This window comes from Rhinopithecus roxellana, chromosome 10 (assembly GCF_007565055.1).
Source record: "Rhinopithecus roxellana isolate Shanxi Qingling chromosome 10, ASM756505v1, whole genome shotgun sequence".
NCBI classification, from domain to species: Eukaryota; Metazoa; Chordata; class Mammalia; order Primates; family Cercopithecidae; genus Rhinopithecus; species Rhinopithecus roxellana.
Window position 1 is genome coordinate 13,964,180 of NC_044558.1, and position 25,572 is coordinate 13,989,751.

Consider the following 25,572-nt stretch of genomic DNA (forward strand, 5'->3'; position numbering starts at 1 on the left):
GTCGGGAGCAATGGCTCTTGCCTATAATCCCAGCATTTTGGGAGGCCTAATCAGGCAGATTGCTTGAGGCCAGGAGTTTGAGACCAGCCTGGCCAACATGGTAAAGCCCCATCTCTACTAAAAATTCAAAAATTCACCAGGTGTGGTGGCACATGTACCTGTAATCCCAGCTATTTGGGAGGCTAAGGCATGAGAATCACTTGAACCCAGGAGGCAGAGGTTGCAGTGAGCCTAGATTGTGTCACTGCACTCTGGCCTGGGCAACAGAGTGACTCTGTCTGAAAAAAAAAAAAAAAAAAAACCCAGAATTTTTGTTATGTTTTTGTATCAAAGAGGAATTATTCAGTGTATGTCTCAGCAGTAAACCCATTTCTTATTTCTGCATGCCTGAGGGTGACATTTTGAAAGGAGATGAGATGAAGGAAAAAACTAAGTCAAGAAGAAAGATGGGCTGTAAATAAATCCTTAGGAGTCAATAGGTCATGGATGGTCACAGAACCCATGTGCACGATTTTCATGGTCATGGATGACCTGCTGTTGGGAGTGGGCGCAATGACATGATGCAGCCAGAAGAGGGTAGAGAATCCCCTCCTGGGGACACCAACGTTTAGGGGTGGGCAGTGAGGGATGCGCCTATGAAAGAAGTAGGGAGGTAGTCTGAGGCAGGTGCACCTGGAGAATGGCAGGTCACAGGTACCAGAGGAAGAATACCAGGGAGAAGGAGGATCTCAGTATTGATCAGTACAGAGGAGCTGTTCAGCCTGATAAAGGCCAACTATGCTGGACTTCATGATGATCAGTTTCAGAGAAAGTGAATGTCAATGAGTGGAGGAAATGAGGGGGAAGGATGTAAACACTCTGTGTAAAGTCATTTCTAAGGCAATTTATAGAGGTAATGAGAGAGCTGAGATGTACCTGGAAAGCAAGATTAGATTGAAGGAAGATGTTTTCTGTTGTTCCAATTAAAGAGATGTGAGCATGAATTTATGTTGAGAAGGAGGAGCCAGAGACCAGGGAGAGGCTGAAATAACCAGGACAGAGTAGATGGTAGAATGAATTCCTGAGGAAGTGAGAGACCTGGCCCCCAGCACAGGTGACAGGATGAGCTTTGGATGGAAGGTGGGACACCTGATCCTCTGAGTGAGGGAAGGAGGCAAGGGTGGTGTTCTCCAATGACCAAGAAGCCTCTTCTCCTAATAATTAAATCAACTCCCGTAAGTCCACTTCCTCCATGGAGCCTTTGCATGCTGAAGCTTCCTTTTGATTCTTAGAATGGTCAAGGCTTTGCTGGGCTGTGCCTCCAGTTTAGGGCCCTCCAACATAAGACACATTCTGCTCACACTGGCAGACACCCTGGTATGAATCCACAATCTGCTAGCCCCTAAGAAAGGGCTCTAAAAAGTAAGCAGAGACAACAGGATCACAAACATACATTAAATATTCAAAAGTCTGTCATAGACATTATATAAGAAGGGGCATAGTCTTGTGTTTGTATTGGTGGCATAAGAATTTTTTTCAGCTGAGTTTTACTTTATGAGAGGAAACAAGGGCTGCTAATTTGACAAGTGGCAAACAGGTTGCTGCTGGGTATCTATGCTGCTTCTGGAGTTTTGATCTCATGGAGTTTGTTCATTTAAATTCCAGGCAGCAGCACATACCCTAGGGACACAGGGATTATATCACTGCCACTTTGGCTGAGCCATGGAGTAAATTACACAGGGATGAGGGAACAACCAACCAGCGTACTCACTGGTAGGTTCACACCCTGCCTTATTTCCTTTCTTGCCAGCCGGGGAAACCGGCCATTGAACTGAGCATTTAGTACTGTATTGCAGAACAGATAAGAGCATGGGCTCAAATTCTGACTCTGTCACAGATCATCTGTGTAGCCTGGAGCATGCTAATGAGCCTCTCTGACTGCCCCAGTTCATCTGTACACGGGGTAGAGATGATGGTGCTAGTGAACACCTCATAGGGTTGTGTAGAATATGTAAGGTAGTTCATGTAACAAGTTTGCACAGTTCCTGGGATGTGGTGAATGCTCAATAAATATTAGCTATCAATAGCTCTTATATTTTAAAATTCCAGCCAATCTACATTAATAGAACGGAGCATCTATGGTGCACACATCCTTTATGCTATGGGTGTGGGGTGGGGAGGGATTAGAAATCATAGAGAAAATGGAGTGTTCCTGAAGGGAGCAAGGAAGAATTCAGACTTTTGAGCTGGACTCTAAAGGGATTGGGGATTGTAGGTGTGTGAGCAGTATGAGTGAAGGCATGAAGGAGGGGCGGTGGGGAGGCTGCCAGGGGAACCAGCAATAATTCCAGTGCTGCTGGAAGGTAAGGAACCCATAAGGGAGCAAGAGGCAGGATATGAGAAGAGCTGGGGTTTGAGCCCACTCTTGAAATGACTTTTTTGGCTGGGTGTGGTGGCTCATGCCTGTAATCCCAGCACTTTGGGAGGCCGGGGCGGGCAGATCACTTGAGGTCAGGAGTTCAAGAATAGCCTGGCCAACATGGTGAAAGCCCATCTCTACTAAAAATACAAAAACATTAGCTGGGTATGGTGGTGCACACCTGTAGTCCCAGCTACTCGGGAGGCTGAGGCAAGAGAATCGTTTGAACCGAAGAGGCGGAGGTTGCAGTGAACTGAGATCGCACCACTGCACTCCAGCCTGGGTGACTCAGTGAGATTCCATCTTAAAAAAAAAAAAAAAAAAAAAAGACTTTTTGATGAGGGTCTAATTAATTCATTGCCAAGGAGACAGGAGGTCTTTTTACTTGAAGTTTGATTATGCAATAGCTCTTCATAGCCTACACCAATTCTTGCCATACCTTCAGCCCACTCCGGCATTTCCACCTTACACGGTTTGATTCTTGATTCTGCATTTGTGGATATTGTTTGGGTCTGTCCCCAGTTCCTCTAGAATAATGTTGCTATAGAAACAAAATTACTTCTAAAGAAAAAGGCCAGAGCTAGTTAGAAATATAAATTCAAAGGCAAGATCCATGGCATTCAGTCAACTATATACCTACCAATGCGGCATGCTATGAAACTTTAATTACTGTGCTCATGATCAAAGTAACATTACTCAGGAGTGGAGAAGCCAAATGTAATTAAGGAGGTCTTTCTTAAACAAGTGATGACCAATTAACTCCCTGAGCTCAGCCAAGCCTTCCACTGTATTTACATACAGTCACCCTATGGCCCTTAAACACTCAGATGAGCATGAGAATGTGGTGGCGTGCTGTGGAGCATCCAGAACAAATTTTACTGGGCGGTGCTCACAAAACATGCAAGGAATATTCATGCCTAGGGAAGATGGCTTCTGGGGGAGGGAAAACATTCTCATATACGCTAATCTGCAGAGGCAGTAGGTTTTTATTTATTTATTTATTTTTTCTGAGACAGAATCTCGCTCTGTCACCCAGGCTGGAGTGCAGTGGCGCGATCTTGGCTCACTGCAACCTCCACCTCCCAGGTTCAGATGATTCTTGTGCCTCAGACTCCTGAGTAGCTGGGACTACAGGCATGTGCCGCCACACTTGGCTAATTTTTATATTTTTAGTAGAGACAGCATTTCACCATATTGGCCAGGTTGGTCTCGAAGTCCTGACCTCAAGCATTCCACCCACCTCTGCCCCACAAAGTGCTGGGGTTACAGGTGTGAGCCAGTGTGCCTGGCTGAGGCAGCAGCCTTCAGGCTGTGGTCCTGAGCATTAAACCTAGAGTACAGTTTAGATTTTATTAATATCTGTATTCTTCTGGTTACTGCTATCCAATTTACAATCTAAAATATTAGCCATATGCCCTAATCCAGGCCCTAGAGAGGAATGAGATGGGGCCAGAGGGTTTTTCCATCAGTATATTTTGGGAAAGATACTGACAAGAGGATAACTGGGACTCAGGAAAAAAGATTGCTTTACTAATCCACAGATGGACAATTAGAAATCCTAGTCTCATTGGTTCTGTTTTTCATTCGTAAGTCCAGAACAAGGACAAACTTCCTTCATTTCCCTGGCTCCTAATCCCTTTTTCTCTTAATTCATTCTATCACTATCATCCAGTCACCTGCTATGGCCTCGCTGTGGGTAGGGGACTGAAGATGCCTCCTCCCTTCCTCATCTTGACCATGCTCCACTGTTTTGGGTTTTCAAAGTGGGAGAGAGGAGAGACGGGGGAAGCAAGAGACACCATGAGGGGAGGCAGCTAGTGCTCCTGAGCCATGTGCCCTGGCTCAGAAGTGAGAATAGACCAGGTGTGGTGGCTCATGCCTGTAATCCCAGCACTTTGGGAGGCTGAGGCAGATGGATCACTTGAGGCCAGGGGTTCGAGATGAGCCTGGCCAATATGGTGAAACCCCATCTCTACTAAAAATACAAAAATTAGCTGGGTATGGTGGCACGCACCTGTAATCCCAGCTACTTGGGAGGCTGAGGCAGGAGAATCGCTTGAACCCAGGAGGCAGAGGCTGCAGTGAGCCGAGATCACGCCACTGCACTCCAGCCTGGGTGACACAGTGAGACTCTCTCTCAAGAAAAGAAAAAAAAAAAAAAAAAGAAGTGAGAATATAGAATTAAAGTCTTTACGATCCTCTGCAATCTGGCCTCAACGCATCTCTCCAGCTGTTTCCCATCTTCCCAAACTCTTGACCTCAGGTATACACATCTTCACATAGTCCCCTTGCAAAAGACACTGTTGATCAGCTACCTCAAAACCATTCGGAATATTCTTCTTCCTTGCTGCTCCTCACTATAGAGGTTACAAAGCCCAACACACACTATCCCTTGCAGCTATGGATGGCCCTGGGTGTTAGTTTTGGCCCATGAGATAAAAGTAGAACTCGGATGGGTTTTGGGAAGGCTTCTGTTTCTTCATAAAATGGGACAGATGCAACTGATACAGTCTGTCCCCCTCTCCCTAATTTCCTGCCTTGAACATGGATGAGATGGCAAGAGCTGCATCAGCCACCTTGTAGCCCTGAGGGAGAGAGAAAGACAAGCACAGAGACATCAACATTGACCACTGAACCTGTCTCTGGATTTCTTGTTATGTGGGAAAAGAAAACCTTCTTGGCTTAAGCTACTGTTAGTTTTCTGTTACAGTTTCGTGCATTCTGAAATGATAGACCCCTGAGCTAGGTGCTGGGCACACAATGGGGAACAAAGCAGGTATAGGGATCCTCCTTATCAAACTTACAGTCTTGTGTGAGAGACACACACACAAAAGGAAATGAATAAGTTAAAAAATTACATCCCATGTTGTCCAGCACTGGGCTCTGATCACTCCGGAGGACACGGTGTTCCTCAAGACCTTTGACTCCTGGGGATCTGAGAGAAAAAGAAAACTAATTTTACTGTGGTTTGTATTATGAAAAAAGCAAAAATGTCATGGTATGATGGAGAACTATAGCGGGGACTGACTCTGCTTTAGCTAGAGGGGCCGTTGAAGGCCTCTTCGAAGAGGAGGCAGTTAAGCTAGGATCTGTAGGATGAGCAGACCTGGCCATTTGAAAAGGAAGTGAAAAGGGAAAGGCAGACAAAACAGCTAGTGCAAGGGCCCTAGGGAAAAAAGGGCCGCGTGTGTTCAAAGTCCACTGTGGCAGAAGGGTATTAAGGGAGAGATTGGAAAGAAAGAAGTAGTCAGAAGGTGCCAAATCACACAAGGCCTTGCAGGTCATAAAATGGAGTTGAATTTTAGTCTAAGTGCAAAATAAGAATTTTAAAGCAAAGATCCTTTTGGAAGTTGTGTAGAAAATGTGTCCAAGGGGGCAGGAGCAGAAATGTGGAGACATGACAAAGGAAAAAGGGGTTTGGGCTGGAAGGGGGATGGGAAAGTAACTAGGAAACATATTGGGGAAACTGATGGAAGATAAGGGTAATTTTAGTAAGATTTGTACAGCCTCATCTTGGCATTGACTTCCCATCCCTGGTGACAAGCATGTTCTTCTCTTCCTAGTACAATGAGAGCACCTTTCTCAGGGGAAATTTACATACTGCTTTTAGGTAGAAAAGGGGAGGGCAGACAGCACTTCCTGTATCTGCCATTTCTCCATTGCTTTCAGCTCAAAATAGCCAATTTGCCACAGTGGCATAGTTTGGAGCAATGCCCTGATCCTCTTCAAACTTTTTCCTCATCTCATTCACCAGTCACTAAGTCCTGTTAACCTCTTCTCTAGCTCCCAACTGTCTACTTCTCTCCATCCCCACTGCCATGATCTAGTTTTGACTTAGTCTTGTGACTGGTCTGTCTGTCTCCAGTCATATCCTTTTTCCAGTCTATTTTCCACACTGTAGACAGAACTTTCTTTCTAAAACATAACAGTATCATGTTCCTGCTCAAAGCTGCCCATGCACTTTTCAATTTTCCTTTTTTTTTTTTTTTTTTTTTTTTTTTTGAGATGGAGTCTCGCTCTGTCACCCAGGCTGGAGTGCAGTGGTGCAATCTCGGCTCACTGCAAGCTCCGCCTCCTGGGTTCACGTCATTCTCCTGCCTCAGCCTCCTGAGTAGCTGGGACTACAGGCGTCCGCCACCACGCCCGCCTAATTTTTTGTATTTTTAGTAGAGACGGGGTTTCACCATGTTAGCCAGCATGGTCTCAATCTCCTGACCTCATGATCCGCCTGCCTCGGCCTCCCAAAGTGCTGAGATTACAGGTGTGAGCCACTGCACCCAGCCTCAATTTTCTTAAAACAAAACTTAAACTCCTTGACATGTAATAAGGCCTCTGTGGCTGCACTTTCATCTTGGCTCCAACACTTCCCAAGTGTGGGAGCCTGTAGGACCTTCAGCTTCCTCATCTGTGTGTGGGAACAGCAGTACCTTTCTCACAGAGTTGCCCATGGAATAAGTGGGGCACTGCATGCAAAGTGCTAGGCATGGTGTCTGATAGTCAAGGCTGGGTGGATGATGATTTTCACCCAGGAGCTTCAGAAATGGTCATGGCCCATCCCTCAGAAGACTGCTGAAAGGACTCCAGGAAAGATGATGACATATAGTTCTTGTTCCTCTCCTTAGGAAACCCCACTTTACGTCCAGTAAGAACTCTTCATGGTGAGGATTAAAGCTCATTTTTCTGTTTCCTACAGAAACAGCAAATGGGGTGTGGGTGGGTGCTAAGGTGGGTTTCTCCCTGAAAACCTGTCCAGCTGTCCCAGGGAGGGCTGCTGAGAGTGTGGGGCCCTGGTGCACCATGAGGATCAGAGTACTTTCTACACGCCCTGGGCCCACTGAGAGCTTCATCCTCCCCTGCTCACGCACGGGCTCTGCTCCAGCTCAGCTGCATCCCGCTTCCTGCTCACAGCCTTGCATCTGTGTCCTTCTCTGCAGGCCAAACTGTACTGTTTCTTTCATTCCTATCCTCTTCGGTTAATGAAACTGGACCCCAGCTGCTTCTCATCTCATCCTCCTGAACCAATCCTCCCGGCAAATATCGTGTCTCCAGGATTGTCTGTGTACCACAGTGCAATGATTTTTCTTCTCAGTCTGCTCTTGTGAGTCCTGGAACCCTCTGCAGACCACAGTTGCAAACATAATCCTCAACTTATAATCATGGAGTGCTACATAACTGTCATGGGAAATGCCTACTTTAGGGATGGTGTGTGTCCTGGGATCTTCAGGTTTATATTCTGAAGGACTTGGGAGCTCTAAATATAGGGTTCCTGCAATGGTAAACACCATCAATAGTACCCACACCTCTATTACCTTCAGGACTGTAGAACCTTGGAAATAATTACACTTATGATTTGTCTCAGCTATTTAAGTCAATGCCTTTATTTTTAGTTTTTCTGAAGACAAAGCTCTTATAGGAATCACAGATGAAAGGCACAAATCACATTTCCCCCTTAATAACAAAATACAAATTCAATAATTTTAGAAAATAGTTTTTAGTGACCCAGATGGCTGGAGAAAAGCTGCCAGGATTTTTCTGGTCTACCGCAGAATTTTCTAAATCAATGAGAAGGATGCTGCCTATCTTGGCTGTACTATTTCCCACCGTGAGAAAAGAGACTTAGTATATGGAACATGCTTTTTTCAGAAAATTGGCAGTAACTGACTTTGAAGGAAAGTTGGTTAAGTTGGACTTGCAGTTGGAACTTGGGAAGTACTGTCCCCTGTTGCCCCCCGAGGAAGGAGACACAGAGGCACGCTTCCAGGAAGTTCTTGTCTCAGTGGGTCACTCATGTCTTCAACAGCCAGATCTCATTGCGCCGTCCATAGGGCTTCATGGGAGGGTCATAACCGGTGCAGAAGTAGATGTCCCCCTGGTAGGTGGCTGTGCCCTCCAGGGCAGCACGCAGCCGGGTGGCTTGTGCTACGTAGTCTGCTTCCTTGGCATAACCACCGAACTGCCTGGGGGTTCAAGAGCAAGGGCTGGTTAAGAAAGGACATGACCTCTGAGAGAGGGGGAATCTTTAGAAAAAAGAAGTCACTCACCACGCTTATTATGACAAGCATGCTAGGGTGGTAAGACTGGGGACTGAGTCACTACTTCCTAGATGGGTTGATTTTACCTCTCTGAGCCTCAGTTTCCTCATCTGTAAAAGGAGATCTATTTTCTTTTTCCCCCAAAGATATGAGTGTTAAATGCAGTAATGGACATGAAAAACTCTGATGCAGGGCCTGGAACACAGTAGCCGAGTATAAATGTAAGCCTCCTTTTCTTTCTTGAAATATCCCAAGGGGACAGTAGGTTTGCTTTCCCAAAGGCCAAGCCTTCACCATTTTCTCTGGCTCCCTCTACTGCCCGGTTGCACCTCTTTTCTGCTGCTTTGTCACTACCTTGGGAAGGAGGAAGACTACAGGCGACTTCCGGCAGAGCTGCAGCAATGAATATGGGAGTATGGTAGCTAACGCCCCTTCCACAGCAGAGCAGCTCTAGTGACTGAATTCATCACAGCAGTGACTTGTGGCAGCTTCATTCAAAAACAGAGCTAGGCTAGCCTGGGCAACACAAGACCCTGTGTCAAAAAACAAAAAACAAAAAACAAAAACAAAAAAAACTCAGAGCTAACAAAGGCAAAGACCCAAGGAAGACTTGGAAGGGCCCCACACAAGCTTTAAACATGCCCCAAATAAAGAAATCACTTCTCATAAATCCTCTCTTCTGCTCAAATCATGAAAGCCTTCTTTTTCTAGTAAGGAAAGAGACTGTTCCTAAATCTGGCATTTCTTTTGATGGCAGAAATTGGGGACAGAGAAGCAATAAAGTCTTTCTTTTCAAGATTATTATTCTCTCCCTTACGTCATCTGCTTCTGTCCCAAAATTCGTCTTGTAGCCTACCCTAAATATACCACTCTAAATCTGGGTTGCACTAAAATTTTTATTAGAGTCAAGTACATCCCGATTTCTAATGAGCTGTATGACTCAAAAGTCTGAATTTGCACCAGGCCAAGATTAGGCCAAATAATGCATTATTTTTGGTGGAGTCCTCTGAATCATGCTTTGCTCTTTTACATGTGGTTGGTCATGCTGGACAAGCATTCAGCATGTTGATTGCAGGGTCACTGATGTGAACACCCAGGATGTTGTCTGTAGTGGATTGGTTGTTCTAATGTCTAGACAACAGCTACTGAACATGGATGAAACTGAGACCAATTTTGAATAGCAGAGGCTTGGTTCTTCAAGTACATTGAAGAGATAATAAGGGAGATGAAGAAAGTTGGGCTCTAGCTTCACTGAGGTTCAAACGAGAGGAAACTGGATTAGTAGACAGATGATGAACATTCAGGAAAGACTTTTTTCAGGCAATAAAAGACACTGGAGTTTTTTATGAACCATGTCTTTAGATTGAGAACCATTTGTCTGAAATGAAACAGGTGCTGGAGGTGGAAGCAGGTGTTGAGTGCTCTGTGCAGCCCCTACTTGGGCTGTGACACTGAATTGTTCTCTAGGTAAAGGGACAATGTTGGCTCTTTAAGTACTGATTTTGGAAAGCTCCAAAGGAGTGGTCCTCAAATGTCTTCCTTCATCAGTTAGAGGCAAAATGGCTAGTGTGTGCTCAAATCCTAGCTCTGCCCTTTCTAGGTCTTAAGCTAATTCTTTAATTTCTCAAATCTTCAGGTTTTTCACTGGTAAAATAGGGATAGTGATAACATCAGTCTTCAAAGGCCACTGTAAAGATTAAAGGAGAAAAGACTGTGCAAACTGCCCATTGCAGAGCCTGTCACATAGTAAGCTCACAACAAATAGTAGCTATTATTGTTACTTGGCAATTTGCTCAGAATAGCCTTTTCCTGACTCCAGGGTGAGGGACATGATGGTAATCTAAAGAAATATCATGGCCGGGTGCAGTGGCTCGCACCCGTAATCCCAGTACTTTGGGAGGCTGAGGCGGGAGGATCATGAGGTCAGGAGATCAAGACCATCCTGGCTAACATGGTGAGATCCCATCTCTACTAAAAAAATACAAAAAAATTAGCCGGGAATGGTGGCGGGCGCCTGTAGTTCCAGCTACTCGGGAGGCTGAGGCAGGAGAATGGCGTGAACCCAGGAGGCAGAGCTTGTAGTGAGCCAGGATCACGCCACTGCACTCCAGCCTGGGCGACAGAGTGAGACTCTGTCTCCACAAAAAAAAAAAAAAAAAAAAAAAAAAAAAAAATCATGTAGCCGAGTGTTGCAGTGCATGCCTGTGGTCCCAGTTACTTGGGAGGCTGAGGCAGGAGCACTGATTGAGGCCAGGAGTTGAGACTGCAGTGTGCTCTGATCACATCTGTGAATAGCCACTGCATTCCGGCCTGGACAATACATTGAGACCCTGTCTCCAAAACAAAATAAAAACAAAAAATACCACTAAAAAAATAACAAAGTAATATTATGAACTGGCTCAATTCTCACTTTCTCAATTAGGCCTACTCTTAAAATGTTTTGTAACCTTGTAACCCCATTCCCTAACCCCATCCCAATCTTCTTCCTATGTTTTACTTTTTCTTTCTTTTTTTAACAGTGCTTATCACCTTTTAACATACCATATAATTTACTCATTCAGTTTATTGTTTATGTTTTGTGTCCTCTGCTAGAATATAGGCTGCACCATGGCAGGGATTTTTATCATTTTTTGGCCACTGATGTACGCTGAACACCTAACATAGTGCCTGAACATATCAGACCCCTCGGTTAAATGAACAATTCGGTGCTAAACAATAAAAATGATGTCTTCAGCCTGACAGAGCTAAAGACGACAGCACTTAGGACATAGTGAGTGAAGTGTTTACGTAAGTCTCACTCACTCATTTACATAATCAACATCTGAGCACACACTAAGGGGACAGCGGTGGGAACTCAAACAGGAGAAGTGGATCCACCGCAGCCAGATGCAAAGGCCTTGAAAGACATGCTAAAGAGTTTGAACCTGATCCTAGATGCACAGCTATACCTACGAAAGGGTTTTTTTTGAGACAGAGTCTCGCTCTGTTACCCAGGCTGGAGTGCAGTGGCGCGATCTTGGCTTATTGCAACCACTGCCTCCGAGGTTCTAGTGATTTTCCTGCCTTAGCTTACTGACTAGCTGGGACTACAGGCACATGCCCAGCTAATTTTTGCATTTTTAGTACAGAAGGGGTTTCACCATGTTGGCCAGGCTGTTCTCGAACTCCTGACCTCAGGTGATCCACCCGCCTCAGCCTCCTAAAGTGCTGGGATTACAGGCATGAGCCACCACATCCATCCTGGAAAGGGTTTTAAAGTAGAGGACTGGCATGATCCAATTGTGTTTTGGAAGGATCCCACTGGTGACAGTGGAGGGACAGGGGAAATGGCAAGGGGTTGAGAGCTGTGGGGCCACTGGAACCCAGGAACAGCCAAGTGTGAGATGATGAAGGTGGGAGAAAGGCAGATTTGAGAGGTACCTGTATGTGGAGGGAGGTAAGAGACAGAAAGGAAGAGAGGATTCTTCAGGGCTTCCAGTTAAGCCTCTGGGTAGAAGAAGATGCCGCTAACCAGAATAGGGATTAAAGGCCAAAGGGTAACATTAGGCAGGAAAGGCAGCTGTAGGGGTGTACATGATTTAGTTTGGGGGGCATATGAATATTAAGGTCCCTCTGTGAAATACATTCATGCAACAATTATTATCTAAATGTGTGTCTGACCATGTAAAAACCTCCTTAGGCTTGGGAGAGAACTGGAGTCAGAGATACTGATTTGGGAAGGAGAAGGATCTAGTGACAGAAACTTGGGAGTGCCTAGCGAGTAGGTACTGGCTATAATCATGGTAAGAAGCGACATGTGGCAGAGACGTTGTGCAAACAGCAGGCCAGAAGCTTGCTTCTTAGAATCCTAATATCTAAGTGGTGGGTGGAGAAAGAGGACAGGCCAAAGGACAGTGAGAAGGGGCTGAGAAGCAGAAGGAAACTCAGCAGAGAGTGAGATGGAGAATGTCATCATTCAGGGATTCCTAAATTTCACTTTGGGAAAACCCCCAATTCTTTATATTTATTCCCAGGCAGACTGAAATGCTGGTAATGCAGATAAAATTTTCCCTATTGCTTCACCGTAGAATCCTTTTACTGGAAAACAAACCAACTGGGTGGGCTATGGGAACAGATACATGAGTTCTCCTCTCTGCTAATTTAACCAACCACACTGACTCCCATCACAGAACCGCACAAACAAGCCAGAAACCAAACCCTACCACGAACCCCTGGTGTATGAAGGGAGCCTAGCTCTGGCTGACTCTGCTTGTATTCGTAGACACTTTGCCTCATTGGTTCCTGCCTCAGCTTCCAATCTGGACATGGAGCACAGTAACAGTGCGTGCGCTTGAAGGTGAGTTAAGAAATGCTCATAAAGTGCTTTGAGCCCCTAAAAGAAATGAACGTGAAGTCTGTACATTATTTTTGTAAGCCTGTGAATACATCTCTATCTATAAACGCCTCATCTTGAAAGAAGCTCTCCTCCAGGGCAGTGTTTTATCTCACCCAATGTCAGAGCTCAGTATTCCAAATAAAGCATTTGGTTACCATGGGAACTGAGGAATCTCAAACATACACACACTCCTGATTCCAGAAACACAAAAGGAGCTGACTCAAAAGCTCTGGAAGAGTTAGAAAGGGGAAAGATGACACAGGCAATAGCGAGGGCTAGTGGAGGGAAGTGGGGCTTTCATCCAAGGAAGCAAAAAATCATAATGCATTATCTTTCAGGGAGTGTCCGGTGCAGGCATGCAGGGAGGAAGAATGACTCTGAGCTTGACCACTCAACTTCGAAACTTTAACAATCAATGGATCAACACACACTGGTGTACGGTCTGCTGTGCATGCAGCCCTGTGCTAGGCAAAAGAAGTATCAGAGCAGGAACTGACAGTCTCTCTGCAACAGGAAGACAGGCTTCACACAATAAGCATTTCATTCAACCAGGCTAGACCCCTGCTTATTGAGTTGAACATCACCGAGCACAAAATGCAAGCCAGATATCATAAGAGCTGTAAGGATGATAAAGACGTCTCTCCGCCCTCGAGAGCTCTAAGTGTGGTGGTCGGGAGAGAAACACACAGAAGGATTATGCTGGCTGGAGGGAAATGCTGGAATGAAGGTGGAAGGTACATCCAGAATGTTCTGGGGGTGAGGAATAGCAAATGATGGGTTCTGACTTAGAACACGAAGGGAAGGTATTAAGAGGTGATATTAAGCATTTATTGAGCATCTCTACCTTTTTTGTATATGTGACCTTGTCTGGAAATAGAGTATCTCTTCTTGATGCTGGCAATGAACAATATGACAACCTTCTGTCCTCACAGAGCTTCCAACAAACAGAGGCTGGGGAGGATTGAGAGGAGCTGGGGACGTATGAGCAAAGGTCTGGAAGTGGATGTTGTGTCCGGGGTGGGAGTCATGTTGGGTGGTGGCGGGTGGGACGCTCTGAGATCAGGTCGACATGGGAGTGGTGCTGTGTGTGGAGGGTAGTCAGTGCCATCATAGGGCATTTTTACTAGGCTTTACTGCCTGGTCAAACATTTGGGACCCAAAGTTGACCCGCCCTCTCCTAGTGGAAATGAAGCATCTTATTACTAACTGGGTTTTTGTTCAAAACCCAATGTCTGGTTGGATGGGCCTGAGGCCCCCAGCCAGAGCTGAGCAGCCTCTAGGGAGGCTCAGTTTCTGAGCAAAGACAGGCGATGTGATCAGTCCTGTGCCTTAGGCAGGTGGTGATAAAAGGACACTTTAGAAGGATCAGAAATGGGAGAGCTGGGAGCCAATGCCATGGCCATGATTCAGGCAAGAGATGACGAAGACCTGTGTAGATGCAAGGGAAGGAAGGGACAGCTGGGAGCTGACCAGGTTGAGCCAATAATTAGATGCAGAAGTGAAGGAGTCAGAATGACATTGGAACAGCATGGGTAGGAGGAGGGAGGGGACCATCACTAAGACAGAGAACACAGAAAGGGATCTGATTTTGCGTGGAAATCTGCATTGTGTTTTGGACATGCTGATTTGTGAGATACTTGAGGAGGATTACGTGGTGATGCCTCCTGGGAGCTGGAAATGTAAGGCTGGTGCTTGGGAGAGAAGGCAGCACGAGACATGTTGACCCGGGCATCAGCCACAGAGAAACAGCCTGAAACCCCTGCCTGGTGGGAGTTTATAAAAGACTTATGGGATAACTGACAGCTGTAGGGGGAGAGAAAATGGCGATTAGTTAGGCTGAGACACAGAATCTTATCATCGGCAAGGCTTTTGGAGGTGAGGTGGCTTAAATATTAGAGATACTTAATAAATGTTTGTCAAATTGAACCAAACTTCCCACCTAGTGCAAATGTCACATGGTATAAGTGTCACCCGTCTATCCAGATGGCACTTGAATTCTTCCATGGGCAAGGACATTACTTCATGACATCCATTTTACTGTTAGACACCTAAAATAGTTCCTGGTATAGAGTAAGTGAACAAGGAATCCACTATCTTTCGAATGAAGGAATGAATGAGTGGGTAAATCACATTGTCTCAGGCTCCACGCTGAGTCTGATGGGATGACAAGACATTCAGGGGAGACAGACAGAGGTCAGGCTGGAGAGTTACCAACATACTGGTGACAACTGAAGCTATGATGGGGACCAAGATCTTTATGGGAGAGAGCAGAGAGAGAGAAGCACAGGAAAAGCAAGGATGAAGCTATTTTGTTCACGTATCCATTCACCAACTTGTTTTCGTTTTTTATTTAGAGACAGGGTCTCATTATGTTGCCCAAGCTGGTCTCAAACTCCTGAGCTCAGGTGATCCACCTGCCTTGGCCTCCCAAAGTACTAGAATTACAGATGTGAGCCACCGTGATGGCCAATTCACCACCTTCTTATTGAATACTTGTTATATTCTAGCCAAAGGCCCTACCCTTGGGAAGCTTGCATTCTAGTGGGGAGAGGGCAATAAATAAATGAGTAGATAGAGATATATAATGCAATTTATTATAAGTGAAGCAAAGCAAAATAAAGCTGGATAAAGGGACAGAAAAGCACAGGGGGCTATTTTCAATAGCAGGGTTGAGCAAGTCCCCTTTTAATCAAAGTGAGGGGGCAAAGCAAGGGTGCTAAGACTGAAAACCCTTGGCCCCAACTTCCTGTGGTTACAAACAGGGTTGAATTGTCTAGGAACATGGGCAAACACTGGTCTGTAAATCTCCTAAGTGGTAACGTGGGAACTCCCTAAAGGTTTAGCAGTTGAGCTCTTTCTTCCAAATTTCTCTTTCTCTAGGCTGAACTTCCCAAGCTGCCAATGGCCTCCACTGGGGCCTGGTCATTTAGAGGTAAAAATGACATCAGCAACCTAGGTGCTGACAGCTGACAAAGTTCTTTCAAATGCACAATGAAACCGGCCTTAACAATCATGCCTTACAAATCTTATTTTATAGATGAGAAAATTGAGGCTCAGAAAGATTAAACAACTTGCTGCAAGTTATAAAACTCATAATTATTGGAGTTGTTGAGGTTCTAACCCAAGTGTATCTGCAGTAACTTTGACTTTGTTATTGTTAATTCTAATAAAACTTGATCAAATTCTCAAAGGGAGGTGAAGTTAGGAGGAGGAGAATAGGCTAACATTTACTGAGTGTCTACCTTATGTATAGGATTGAGTAGGTATTTACAGATATTATCATATTTTATCCTCACAACACCATAAAAGCTAGGTACTCATGCTCATCTTACAGATGAGGAAACTGAGGTACAGTGAGGCTGGCAATATACCAAAGGTCCTATGACCACTGAGTGATGAACTGGATTGGAGCATAGGTTACCCTGAAAATAAACTCCTGGTTTCCAACTTTTTCCTTTATATCTCGATATTTCATTTAAACCGTGAAAGTTTCAGTAAGACCATCAAACTTCTCCTGCTGTTGGTCCCTATTGAGAACCCGGTGCTGAAATGAGCTGAAAAGGCCAAACTCTAACCTAAGGGCATAGAGAAAGGACAGTAGTCTGGAGAGTTGCGGCTGATCTAAGTGTGAGGATAATTCTATTGCCTCTTGTGAATACTAAACATATTCTGATAGTGCCATTTTTTTCACAGCCTTCTATTCATCTAAAAGCTCCAGTAATTAACAATGCTAATAAATGTATAATTCCTTTATAAACATCTCTTCACAAGGTCATAAAGAAGGAAGACTGAATGAAGAATGCCAGGCTTTCATTTTAGAATTAATTTTGTCATTGAATGCACTCACTGCATTATTTGATAGAGTACTTTTGCATTTGAAGTAGTACATTTGCCTTCCACCATCTCATTAACATTGCTTTCAACAGAATCAGAAATAACACAAATCACTGCAGGGTACTTTTGAATGCTCATTTGACTATGCAGTGACATCAAGTGGCGAGTTGAGGAATGACCATATGCTGTGTGAGAACTCCATGTTAAAAATTCCGTGGAGCCAGGCTGGACACCACATCTGGCACTTTCATCTGTTTAGATTTCAGAGAATTAAAAGGAAATGGTCACCGACCTGCCTTTGATAGTACCCTTTAAATAGATACCCCTTCCCACCGTAAGAAACCAGCATTCCTTAGAGAAATGGCTAATTCCAGCTCTGGGGCAAGAAATGCTAAGATGTGCTCAAAACATCTCATTATACCAGAAAGCCAGGGAGCCATCAAAGACTACTAGAGTTGTGTCAAAAGGACCAAGAAACCAACCTGAAGAGGCTCCCACTGGCCAACAGTGGGGCAATTAGAGCATCAATAAGAATAATAACTGCAACAAACTGAAACATATCAAATAAGTTTAAATTCATACGTTTATAATTACACTCAAAAAACAAAAATGCAGACCACCTCACCTTGAGAATGTTACAGAATGAAACTATCATTCTGAAAACTGGTAAATAAAGAGAAGGTATCAAGCAAGCATGTATCTGGCTTTTTCTATACGAAATAAAGGAAGCCAAATAGTAAACGAGGGGAAGTTCCTCTTTACCGAAATATTTCAGGTAATAAAAGAAGAAGGAAAAACAGAGAACATTATCGTTGTATGGCCTCTAATGGAACAAGACATCTAGGCAATGATGAACTATGGTCACCAACATGACTCAATCAGGGACAATCAGACACAGTGGGCACCTGAAGGAAGTAAACACCACCACCTAGGAAATCTTCTCACCAAAACTTCAAAAACTGGAATCTGATCCAGCCTTTAGTTTCAACTACTAATTTACAGGCAATACAGGGCTCGAGGGATGTGGTAAAGTGTCACGGAAATACAATCAGCAAAATTCAGTACAGATAATAACAGGACAAATGATCCACAGATGGAAAGGAAGAATGTAAAGGTGTGTTGGTAAAGAAATTCACAGATTAATAAAAGCTTAAACATGTACCATCAGCCAGGTGTGGTTGTGTGCAACTGTAGTACCAGCTCCTTGGGATGCTGAGGTGGGAGGATTACCTGAGTCCAGGAGTTTGAGGCTGCAGTGAGCTATGATCACACCACTGCACTCCAGCCTGGGCAACAGAGAGAGACTCTGTCTAAAAAAAAAAAAAAAAAAACAGGCCAGGCGTGGTGGCTCACGCCTGTAATCCCAGCACTTTCGGAGGCCGAGGCAGGCGGATCAACTGAGGTCAGGAGTTCGAGACCAGCCTGGCCAACATGGTGAAACCCTGTCTCTACTAAAAACACAAAAAATCAGCCAGGCGTGGTGGCACGTGCCTGTAGTCCCAGCAACCCGAGAGGCTGAGGTACAAGAATTGTTTGAACCTGGGAGGCAGAGGTTGCAGTGAGCCGAGATCATACCACTGCACTCCAGCCTGGGTGACAGAGTGAGACTCTGTCTCAAAACAAAAACAAAAACAAATAAGATAATGGGGGAAATATGAGCACTGAATATTTTATATTACAAATTAATGAATTACTATCAAAATTTCAGAAAAAATAAGGTATTGTGACTATATTTAAAAAAATCTTCAGTAGTTACCTGAAATATTTATGAATGAAATAATATAATGTCTGGAATTTGCCTAAAAATAATCCAGGGTAGAGCTGGGTGAATGCTGTGAAGATACACAAGACATAGAATTGGCCTTGAGTTGATCACTGCTGTTGGTAGGGGATGGGTACATACGGTTTTATGATCTTGTACGCTTCTACCTTTCTATAAGTTTGAAAATTCCCATACTAAAAAGTTAAAGACAAAAGAAAACAATATATATCCACTCATCACCCAGGGTCTGGTAAAACAAATGATCAGAAACTAGCCCCATCTGCTTGAAGTCTTAATGTGAACTGATTCAATCATGTCTGTCTGATTCCTTATGAAATAAGAATGAACAGACAGAAGGGGTAATTGCCAAAACCTGCTTCAGGTCATAAACATTAGGTAATATATAAATAGTATCTTAGTAAATACTGAAAGATATTTAACAATAATCCTATAAGGTTACATTACATGCGCGCGCACACACACACACACATCATATATAGGAGGTTATATTATCAGCACTTAACAAATGCAAAAGCTAAGTCTTAAAGCGGCTGAGTAACTTCCCAAGCATCATCCTGCTAGTAAGCAGTAGAGCTGGAATTCAAATAAAATACAAGTTCATTATATTATACCTGCTGCTTCCCAAACACAGGAAGCAGAATGGAAAAGACAAGCAGACATCTAATCCAGGGCACAAGATTTAAGGAGGCGCTCACTCTCAGTCCCCATCCTGTGCTTGGACAGCTGTGAGAGTGAGTGCTTCCTTCAATGCTGCACCCTAGGTGCTTCTCCACCCTAGGAAAAGATAATGTTAAGTTAATTTGCTTTCTTCACACCCTCTGAAGGGAAGCTGGGAAGTCCGAATGAGGACTGCAGGACAAGCACAGGAGCTGAAGCTCTGGTGCCAGCTCCCAGCTGCATTACATTCACTGTCCTCTGGGGGGCCCTGCAGTCACCTGGCCTAGGACTGCACACAGCAGTGAAGCTCACATTCTCAGAACATTCACACAGCTCCAGGGAAAATGGTCCCACCATCAGATGCAGGGTTGCAGCAGGGCAGCCAAGTTTGGAGGTCCCTGAAAGTGGACCAATACTCAGTACAGTGCAAGATTATATGTATATGAATTTTTCATGAGGTTGCTCCCGAGCAGAGCCAAACCACCTATGGTTACTTTTGGTGAAGATCTTGGTCTTCCTCTGAGCCTGGTTTGGTGCCTGTCACATGGGAGGATTTCAACAAACATGAGGAGTCATCAATGATCTGGAAGAGACTTGGTTTCTGAGGGCAGGTTGGAGGTCGAGGGACAGAAACTAGTAACCATTTGCACCTGCTATTCTCTACAGTCAAGGGAAAATGACCCCACACGAAGTCCTGGAAACAGGACCAGGATGACAAGAGAATAGATGTGTGCTCTGCTCAAAGGACTACTGCCCAGGGACAACAAGGAGGGTGGCAGCCCAGCTGTGGCAAATACTCCCTGCTCTCTGGCATTAAAGGGAGTGTGGGGTAGAAATCAGGTATTCCTCAGCCCTTTATGCTTCCCATGTGTCCATGAATCCAGACCATGGCTTGACTTAAGATATTTGCTGAGTCTCCTAGAACCCTGCTATGGCTAACGTAGACATTCATTGTAAACTTAAACAAGGCTTAAGCTCTATCCATGAATTTGGCAACTAGCCAAGGCATTTATTCTGATAAAATGCAAATGTGTGTGCTGCAGCCTGAAGAAATTAAAATGAGAAACTGTTAGGATTCAGCATTTCCTACTTAAATTAATTCAGCGACCATAAAAATTTGATGCAAATGCCTGCTAGAAGGGATGTAAGGAGTGGTACGGGAATCAAGCGCCACCCATGGATGCCCGAAGGATCGTCTCCTTACATGGAATAGACAGTGATGCCTTCCCGTTCCTCAATCTTAACGCTTTTGTCACTGGGAGCTGGTGGGTCGCTTTGAAATTGGTTTGGAATCCGGAACCAGACTTTTAATTTCTTCTGCAGAGAGCCATCTTCATTGGGGAACACGGCAAAGGAAATAGGGACTGTCATCCCCATTCCAATTCCTGAAAACACAAAAACACAGAGTGAGGCAGGGATCAGAGACAGAGCTTGCTCAGGGCTGTGGAAGACACATTAGTTCCATTCGTCTTTCAAGGTGGTATTTTTTGTTCTTGAAATTAACAATGAACACTTCAAGTGTTAAAGATACATAGAAATACACGAACATCTGTTATTTGTATACGCTATTGGCAGGAGTATAGTGGTACAACTCTAAAAAATGATTTGGCAATATATATCAAGACTGTAGATGATCAGTCTCTCTCTCTCTCTCTCTCTCTCTCTCTCTCTTTCTTTCTTTCTTCCGACAGAGTCTTGCTCTGTTGCCCAGGCTGGAGTGGAGTGGTGTGATCTCGGCTCTGCAAACTCTGCCTCCTGGGTTCCTGGGTTCAAGCGATTCTTGTGCCTCAGCCTTCCGAGTAGCTGGGATTACAGGCAGGCACCACCACGCCCAGCTTATTTTTGTATTTTTAGTACAGATGGGGTTTTGCCATGTTGGCCAGGCTGGTCTTAAACTCCTGACCTCAAGTGATTTACCCATCTTGGCCTCCCAAAGTGCTGGGATTACAGGTGTGAGCCACCATGCCTAGCCAGTATTTAATTACTGCCTATTTAAAATATCAATCTAAAATATGGAAAAGGCTATAGGTAATAAGATATTCATTCCAGCAGAATGATAAATTCTGTTCAGAACAGGAATACATCTCTGTGAATTACAGACACAGGATGCAGTATAATGTAGCTAGGAATTGTGCTTAAGAAGACTGTTGGGCACTAGTGGAAAATAATTATGAAATAATAACTAACAGAAGCAGGATATGCAATTGTAGGAACACTAAGATTACATTAAAAAGCCCTAAAAAATATATTCAAAAGACAACATTGATTGTATTGAATGAGGGAATTAGGGAATACTGTTTTGTTATTTTCAAGGTTTTCTTTAGTGAGTTTTATAATTCTTATACATATTTTCATCTAAAAAAATGTTAAGACAGTGTTAAGAAGGAAAAGATTTCTTCCTCACTTCCTACAGGTTAATGTATCTTCCGAAGTCTGATTACTTTAGTCCTAGTAAATTTTTTTTTTTAAAGCAAGTTTATTAAGTAAGTAAAGGAATAAAAGAATGGCTACTCAATAGACAGGGCAGCTCCTAGTAAATGTTATTAAGGATAATACATGTTTTTAGCTCTTTAAATTATCAGCTTGAGAAATATCCTAAAAACTAAACATGACATCTCTTTTTTCCCCCTTGCTTTCTGGCCAATTTTTGTTTTGCAGTGATTCCAAAGTGCTACCCAAATTAGAGGGCTTCTTATGAGTCAAACTCATTTTAAAATATGGTTTACATCTAACAGGTATACCTTTCATGAGACTTCAGGCTTATCATTTTAAAAGTAGAGAGGTGGCCAGCATGAACTGCCAAGTTTTTAAGAGTGGGATAAGCTAAGAATTCTCAGACCCTTCATGTGCCAGACAGGGTCTGGAACCCCCCTGCTCACTGAGCCTAAGGACCCAGCAGAATCTGAGCTACCAGGGGCTGACTCTGGGGATCTCCAGCCTGATGCTGGCCTTGCCTTGTGCTGTAGCTCAGCTTACTGTGGGCACACGTCACCTAGTCAACCAATCCAAAGACAAAATAAGCACTGCAAGGTTAAAAAAAAAAAAAGAGCATATGGTCCCACACCTGGGAGTGAAGCAGGAACTCAGAGATATTGAGCAGGGATGCCTTCAACTGAGGGACAGGCTGGACTGATACCAGAGTGGTTTCCCCAGATTCCTGCAATACACTGCTTGTTCACATAGTGCAGGAGGTTCGCGGGTTGCTGAAACACCTCGCTACAGGTGCCTTGTAGCCCCTCACTTGTGTTTACCACTGATGAAGTGAGACCTTGCAAAGCTGGCCCCCGAGACCAGAGCCACGTCCTGCAGGGGTACTCACCCTTGTCATTGGTGCCCCCCGCATACTTTGCGACCTTGGGCATTGCTTCCCGTAGAGCCTCATCCACAGGCTTATCTGTCACTTCTACTGTGGCAAATTTGCCTCCTTCACAGGCCCTTTCTTCATAGGAGACTTCTTCCTAGAGAGAGAGAAGGCACAGTGTTTAAGAGTTACAAAGTAGCAACTTGCGATGTCTCTAGAAGCAGTAACAGAAGGCTGAAAAGCTTTCCTTTGTGGGTATGGCCATAGAGCAGAAGGGACAGGCCTGAGTATGAAGAGCCATGAGAAACAGGTTCTGGGATTCTTGTAAAGAAAACATTCAAAGCAGGAAAATCTTACACTTGATACTCTTGGGGAGATAAGAGAAGATATTGCATCCTGAAAACCAGAATGCTACAAAAATGGAACACTCAGAGAATGAAAGAGCTCTCAGAAATTAAAAATCTGGTAACAGAGAAGAAAAATTCAGTAAATAGGTTGGAAGATAAAGTTAAACAAATAAGAGATCCAGAAAAAAAATAAAAAAAGAAGAACTTAGAAGGGAGGAAACAAAAAATACAACGACCACAATCCAACAAAACTGTGAAGCCCCCAAGATTAGGTTCATCCTAGTAGGAGGACTGCAATTCAAGAAGAATCAGAGTTCAGTTGTCCCTTGGCATCCTTGGGGGATTGGATCCAGGACCTTTATGGATACCAAAATCCATGGATGCTCAAGTCCCTGATATAAAATGGTATAGTATTTTGCGTATAACCCACACACATCCTCCTATATACTTTAAATCATCTCTACATTACTTACAATACTTAATACAACGTGAAACCCAAATAGTTGCTATTCTGTGTATACACACACACACAAACACACATACATATATTTTATTTATTTATTTATTTATTTATTTATTTATTTATTTATTTATTTTTGAGACAGTGTTTTGCTCTGTCACCCAGGCTGGTGTGCAGTGCTATGATCGTGGCTCACTAGCCTCGACCTCCTGAGCTCAAGCAATCCTCCTACTTTGGCCTCCTGAGTAAGTGGGACCACAGGTGCATACCACCATGCCCTGCTAATTAAAACAAAATTTTTTTTTGGTAGAGTCTCCCTATGTTGTCCAGGCTGGTCTCAAACTCCTGGGCTCAAGCAATCCTCCTGTCTTGGTTTCCCAGTGTTGGGATTACAGGCATGGGCCACAATGGAAACCGTCTTTGCAAAATTGCAACTGAGGAAATTGTGACAGTAAAAGAAATCAGACTTCACTGACTCTATCTTGTTTCTAACCCTTAAGCTGTCCTTGTGGATTCCTGGGCGTAGGCCGAACTAACTGTGGGAAGGAATTCAGTTCATGGTTTGACTCTGAAAGAAAATTGGTAACAGCCCTTTCCCAATAAGACCCCCTTCTGGCCTGGGGTCCAGTCTGACTTTGCAGGACTAACAAATTAGCTACAAAATTAGAAATTACAATTTAGAGGTCATGCAGCCTCTGGCTCCAAGAATCTGAACCTCCTCAAATTGCTCCTGGGGATAACATCACTATTGTAAAATCTAAGATCAGTGCTTGAGATATTTTCCAGACTCTGCACTCGATGGATCAGCTGACACCACTCAGATCAGTAATCTGGCCCAGCCAGTTCTGCCATTGCACCGAGGAACAGAAGACAACAAGAAAATCTAACTTCGACTCCCCCATGATTCCATCTCCAACCTGACCATTCAGCACTCCCCACTCCCCACTCCCCAAGCCCCTACCTGCCAAATTATCTTTAAAAAATCTCACCCCCGAATGCTCAGGGAGACTGATTTGAGTAATAACAAAACTCTGGTTTCCCGCAGAGCTGGCTCTGCATGAATTACTCTTTCTCCATTACAATTCCCCTGTCTTGATAAATTGGTTCTATCTAGGCAGCAGGCAAGGTGAATCCAATAGGCAGTTACACCACGCCTGGCCTCTACTGTTGATTTATGTATTTTTTATTACTGTATTGCCATTTTTAAAAAAAAATATTTTCCATCTGTGGTTGGTTGAATCTGTGGATCCAGAACCCACAGACAGGAAGGGGTGACTGTAGTTCTGTTCACACTGCACTCCCAGACACAGCATATCCTCTCCCAAACTCTTGTCTCCCAATCTGCTTAATGCTTAGCTCCACTGTCTCCTTACATGTAAATGCTTCTTTCATCTCTGCATCACCACTTTCTGCATTGAGGCCCTGTCCTTGGACTATCCTTTCCCTGGTGTTTAGACTCATTATGGACCTCCGCAGCTCTCCTTCAGCACACCGCCTGCTCCTTGCCACGTGATCGCTCATATAATTTAATTTTGTATTCCTGGACATACTGTAAGGAAGTGTTCTTCAAACTTTGAAAAAAAATTACAATCCACAAGAAGGAAAGCATTTTTAACAGGCTGTCTTAGCATGAACGTACACATAGTCAAAATAAAGTTTCACAAAGTAATGCTTTACCCTGATGGACGAGATGCATCCTGGTTCTTTTCTGTTGTTGCTGTTCCTTCCCCTATCCTGTTTTCTTCTCTTCTACTCTACTGGAATGAATTTTATTCTATCCCATTAGAAGAAGAAAAGTTGGTCTATGTTAATTTTACCATCTGATAATGAAACATTATTATAGTTTTAACAATCTGCAATAAAGCCTTTATGGGCAGAAACTATACCACAAAGCTTTACATGTTAGAAGTGCAGCAGATATTTATTTGATTAAGGTGCTGTCTCTCCTAATAATGATTGTGAAAAACAGACACATGGTAGGGAACCTGGCTGCCCTAGATTGGTCAAATAGGTTTTCATATAATATCCTAGACTGAAGATTCTCAACTAGGGAAGAGGGTGTGACTCCCAGGGGGACAGAAGGTGTCTCTGGAAGAAAGCAGGAGTGTAGGGCTGTGAGTGGCAAGTGTAGTCTCAATGAGCATATTTCATATTTCTTTTATTTCTGAGACACAGTCTCACTCTGTCACCTGGGCTGAAGTGCAGTGGTGTGATCTCTGCTAACTGCAACCTCTGCCTCCCAGGTTCAAGCAATTCTTCTGCCTCAGTCTCCTATGTAGCTGAGACTACAGGCACGCGCCACCACTCCCAGCTAATTTTTGTATTTTTAGTAGAGATGGGGTTTGCCATGTTGGGCAGATTGGTCTCAAACTCCTGATCCCAAGA

The 25,572-nt window shown here is 44.0% G+C and overlaps 1 protein-coding gene, 1 long non-coding RNA gene and 1 other non-coding gene across 4 annotated transcripts in view; 2 read left to right on the forward strand and 1 right to left on the reverse strand.

Annotated features, from left to right (window-relative positions):
* Positions 1–13,706, forward strand: LOC104668351. Of its 2 annotated transcripts, XR_004059719.1 has the most exons (3): positions 1–140; positions 12,600–12,766; positions 13,144–13,706. It is a non-coding gene; the product is annotated as an uncharacterized LOC104668351 (long non-coding RNA). The 2 variants fall into 2 exon arrangements; XR_004059718.1 differs by lacking the exon at positions 1–140 and having other exon boundaries at positions 12,240–12,766.
* On the forward strand, positions 5,254–5,344 carry LOC115900202. The gene has a single exon (XR_004059871.1). It is a non-coding gene; the product is annotated as a small nucleolar RNA SNORD88 (small nucleolar RNA).
* The window catches only part of HEBP1 (heme binding protein 1), a 26,086-nt gene continuing 8,267 nt past the window's right edge, over positions 7,754–25,572 (reverse strand). Inside the window, exons 2-4 of the mRNA XM_010371014.2 lie at positions 22,399–22,537; positions 20,284–20,464; positions 7,754–8,355 (exon numbers count right to left, since the gene is read on the reverse strand). Coding sequence (XP_010369316.1) covers positions 8,184–8,355; positions 20,284–20,464; positions 22,399–22,537 — 492 coding nt within the window. The 3' untranslated portion in view covers positions 7,754–8,183. The remainder of the gene's footprint in view (positions 8,356–20,283; positions 20,465–22,398; positions 22,538–25,572) is intronic.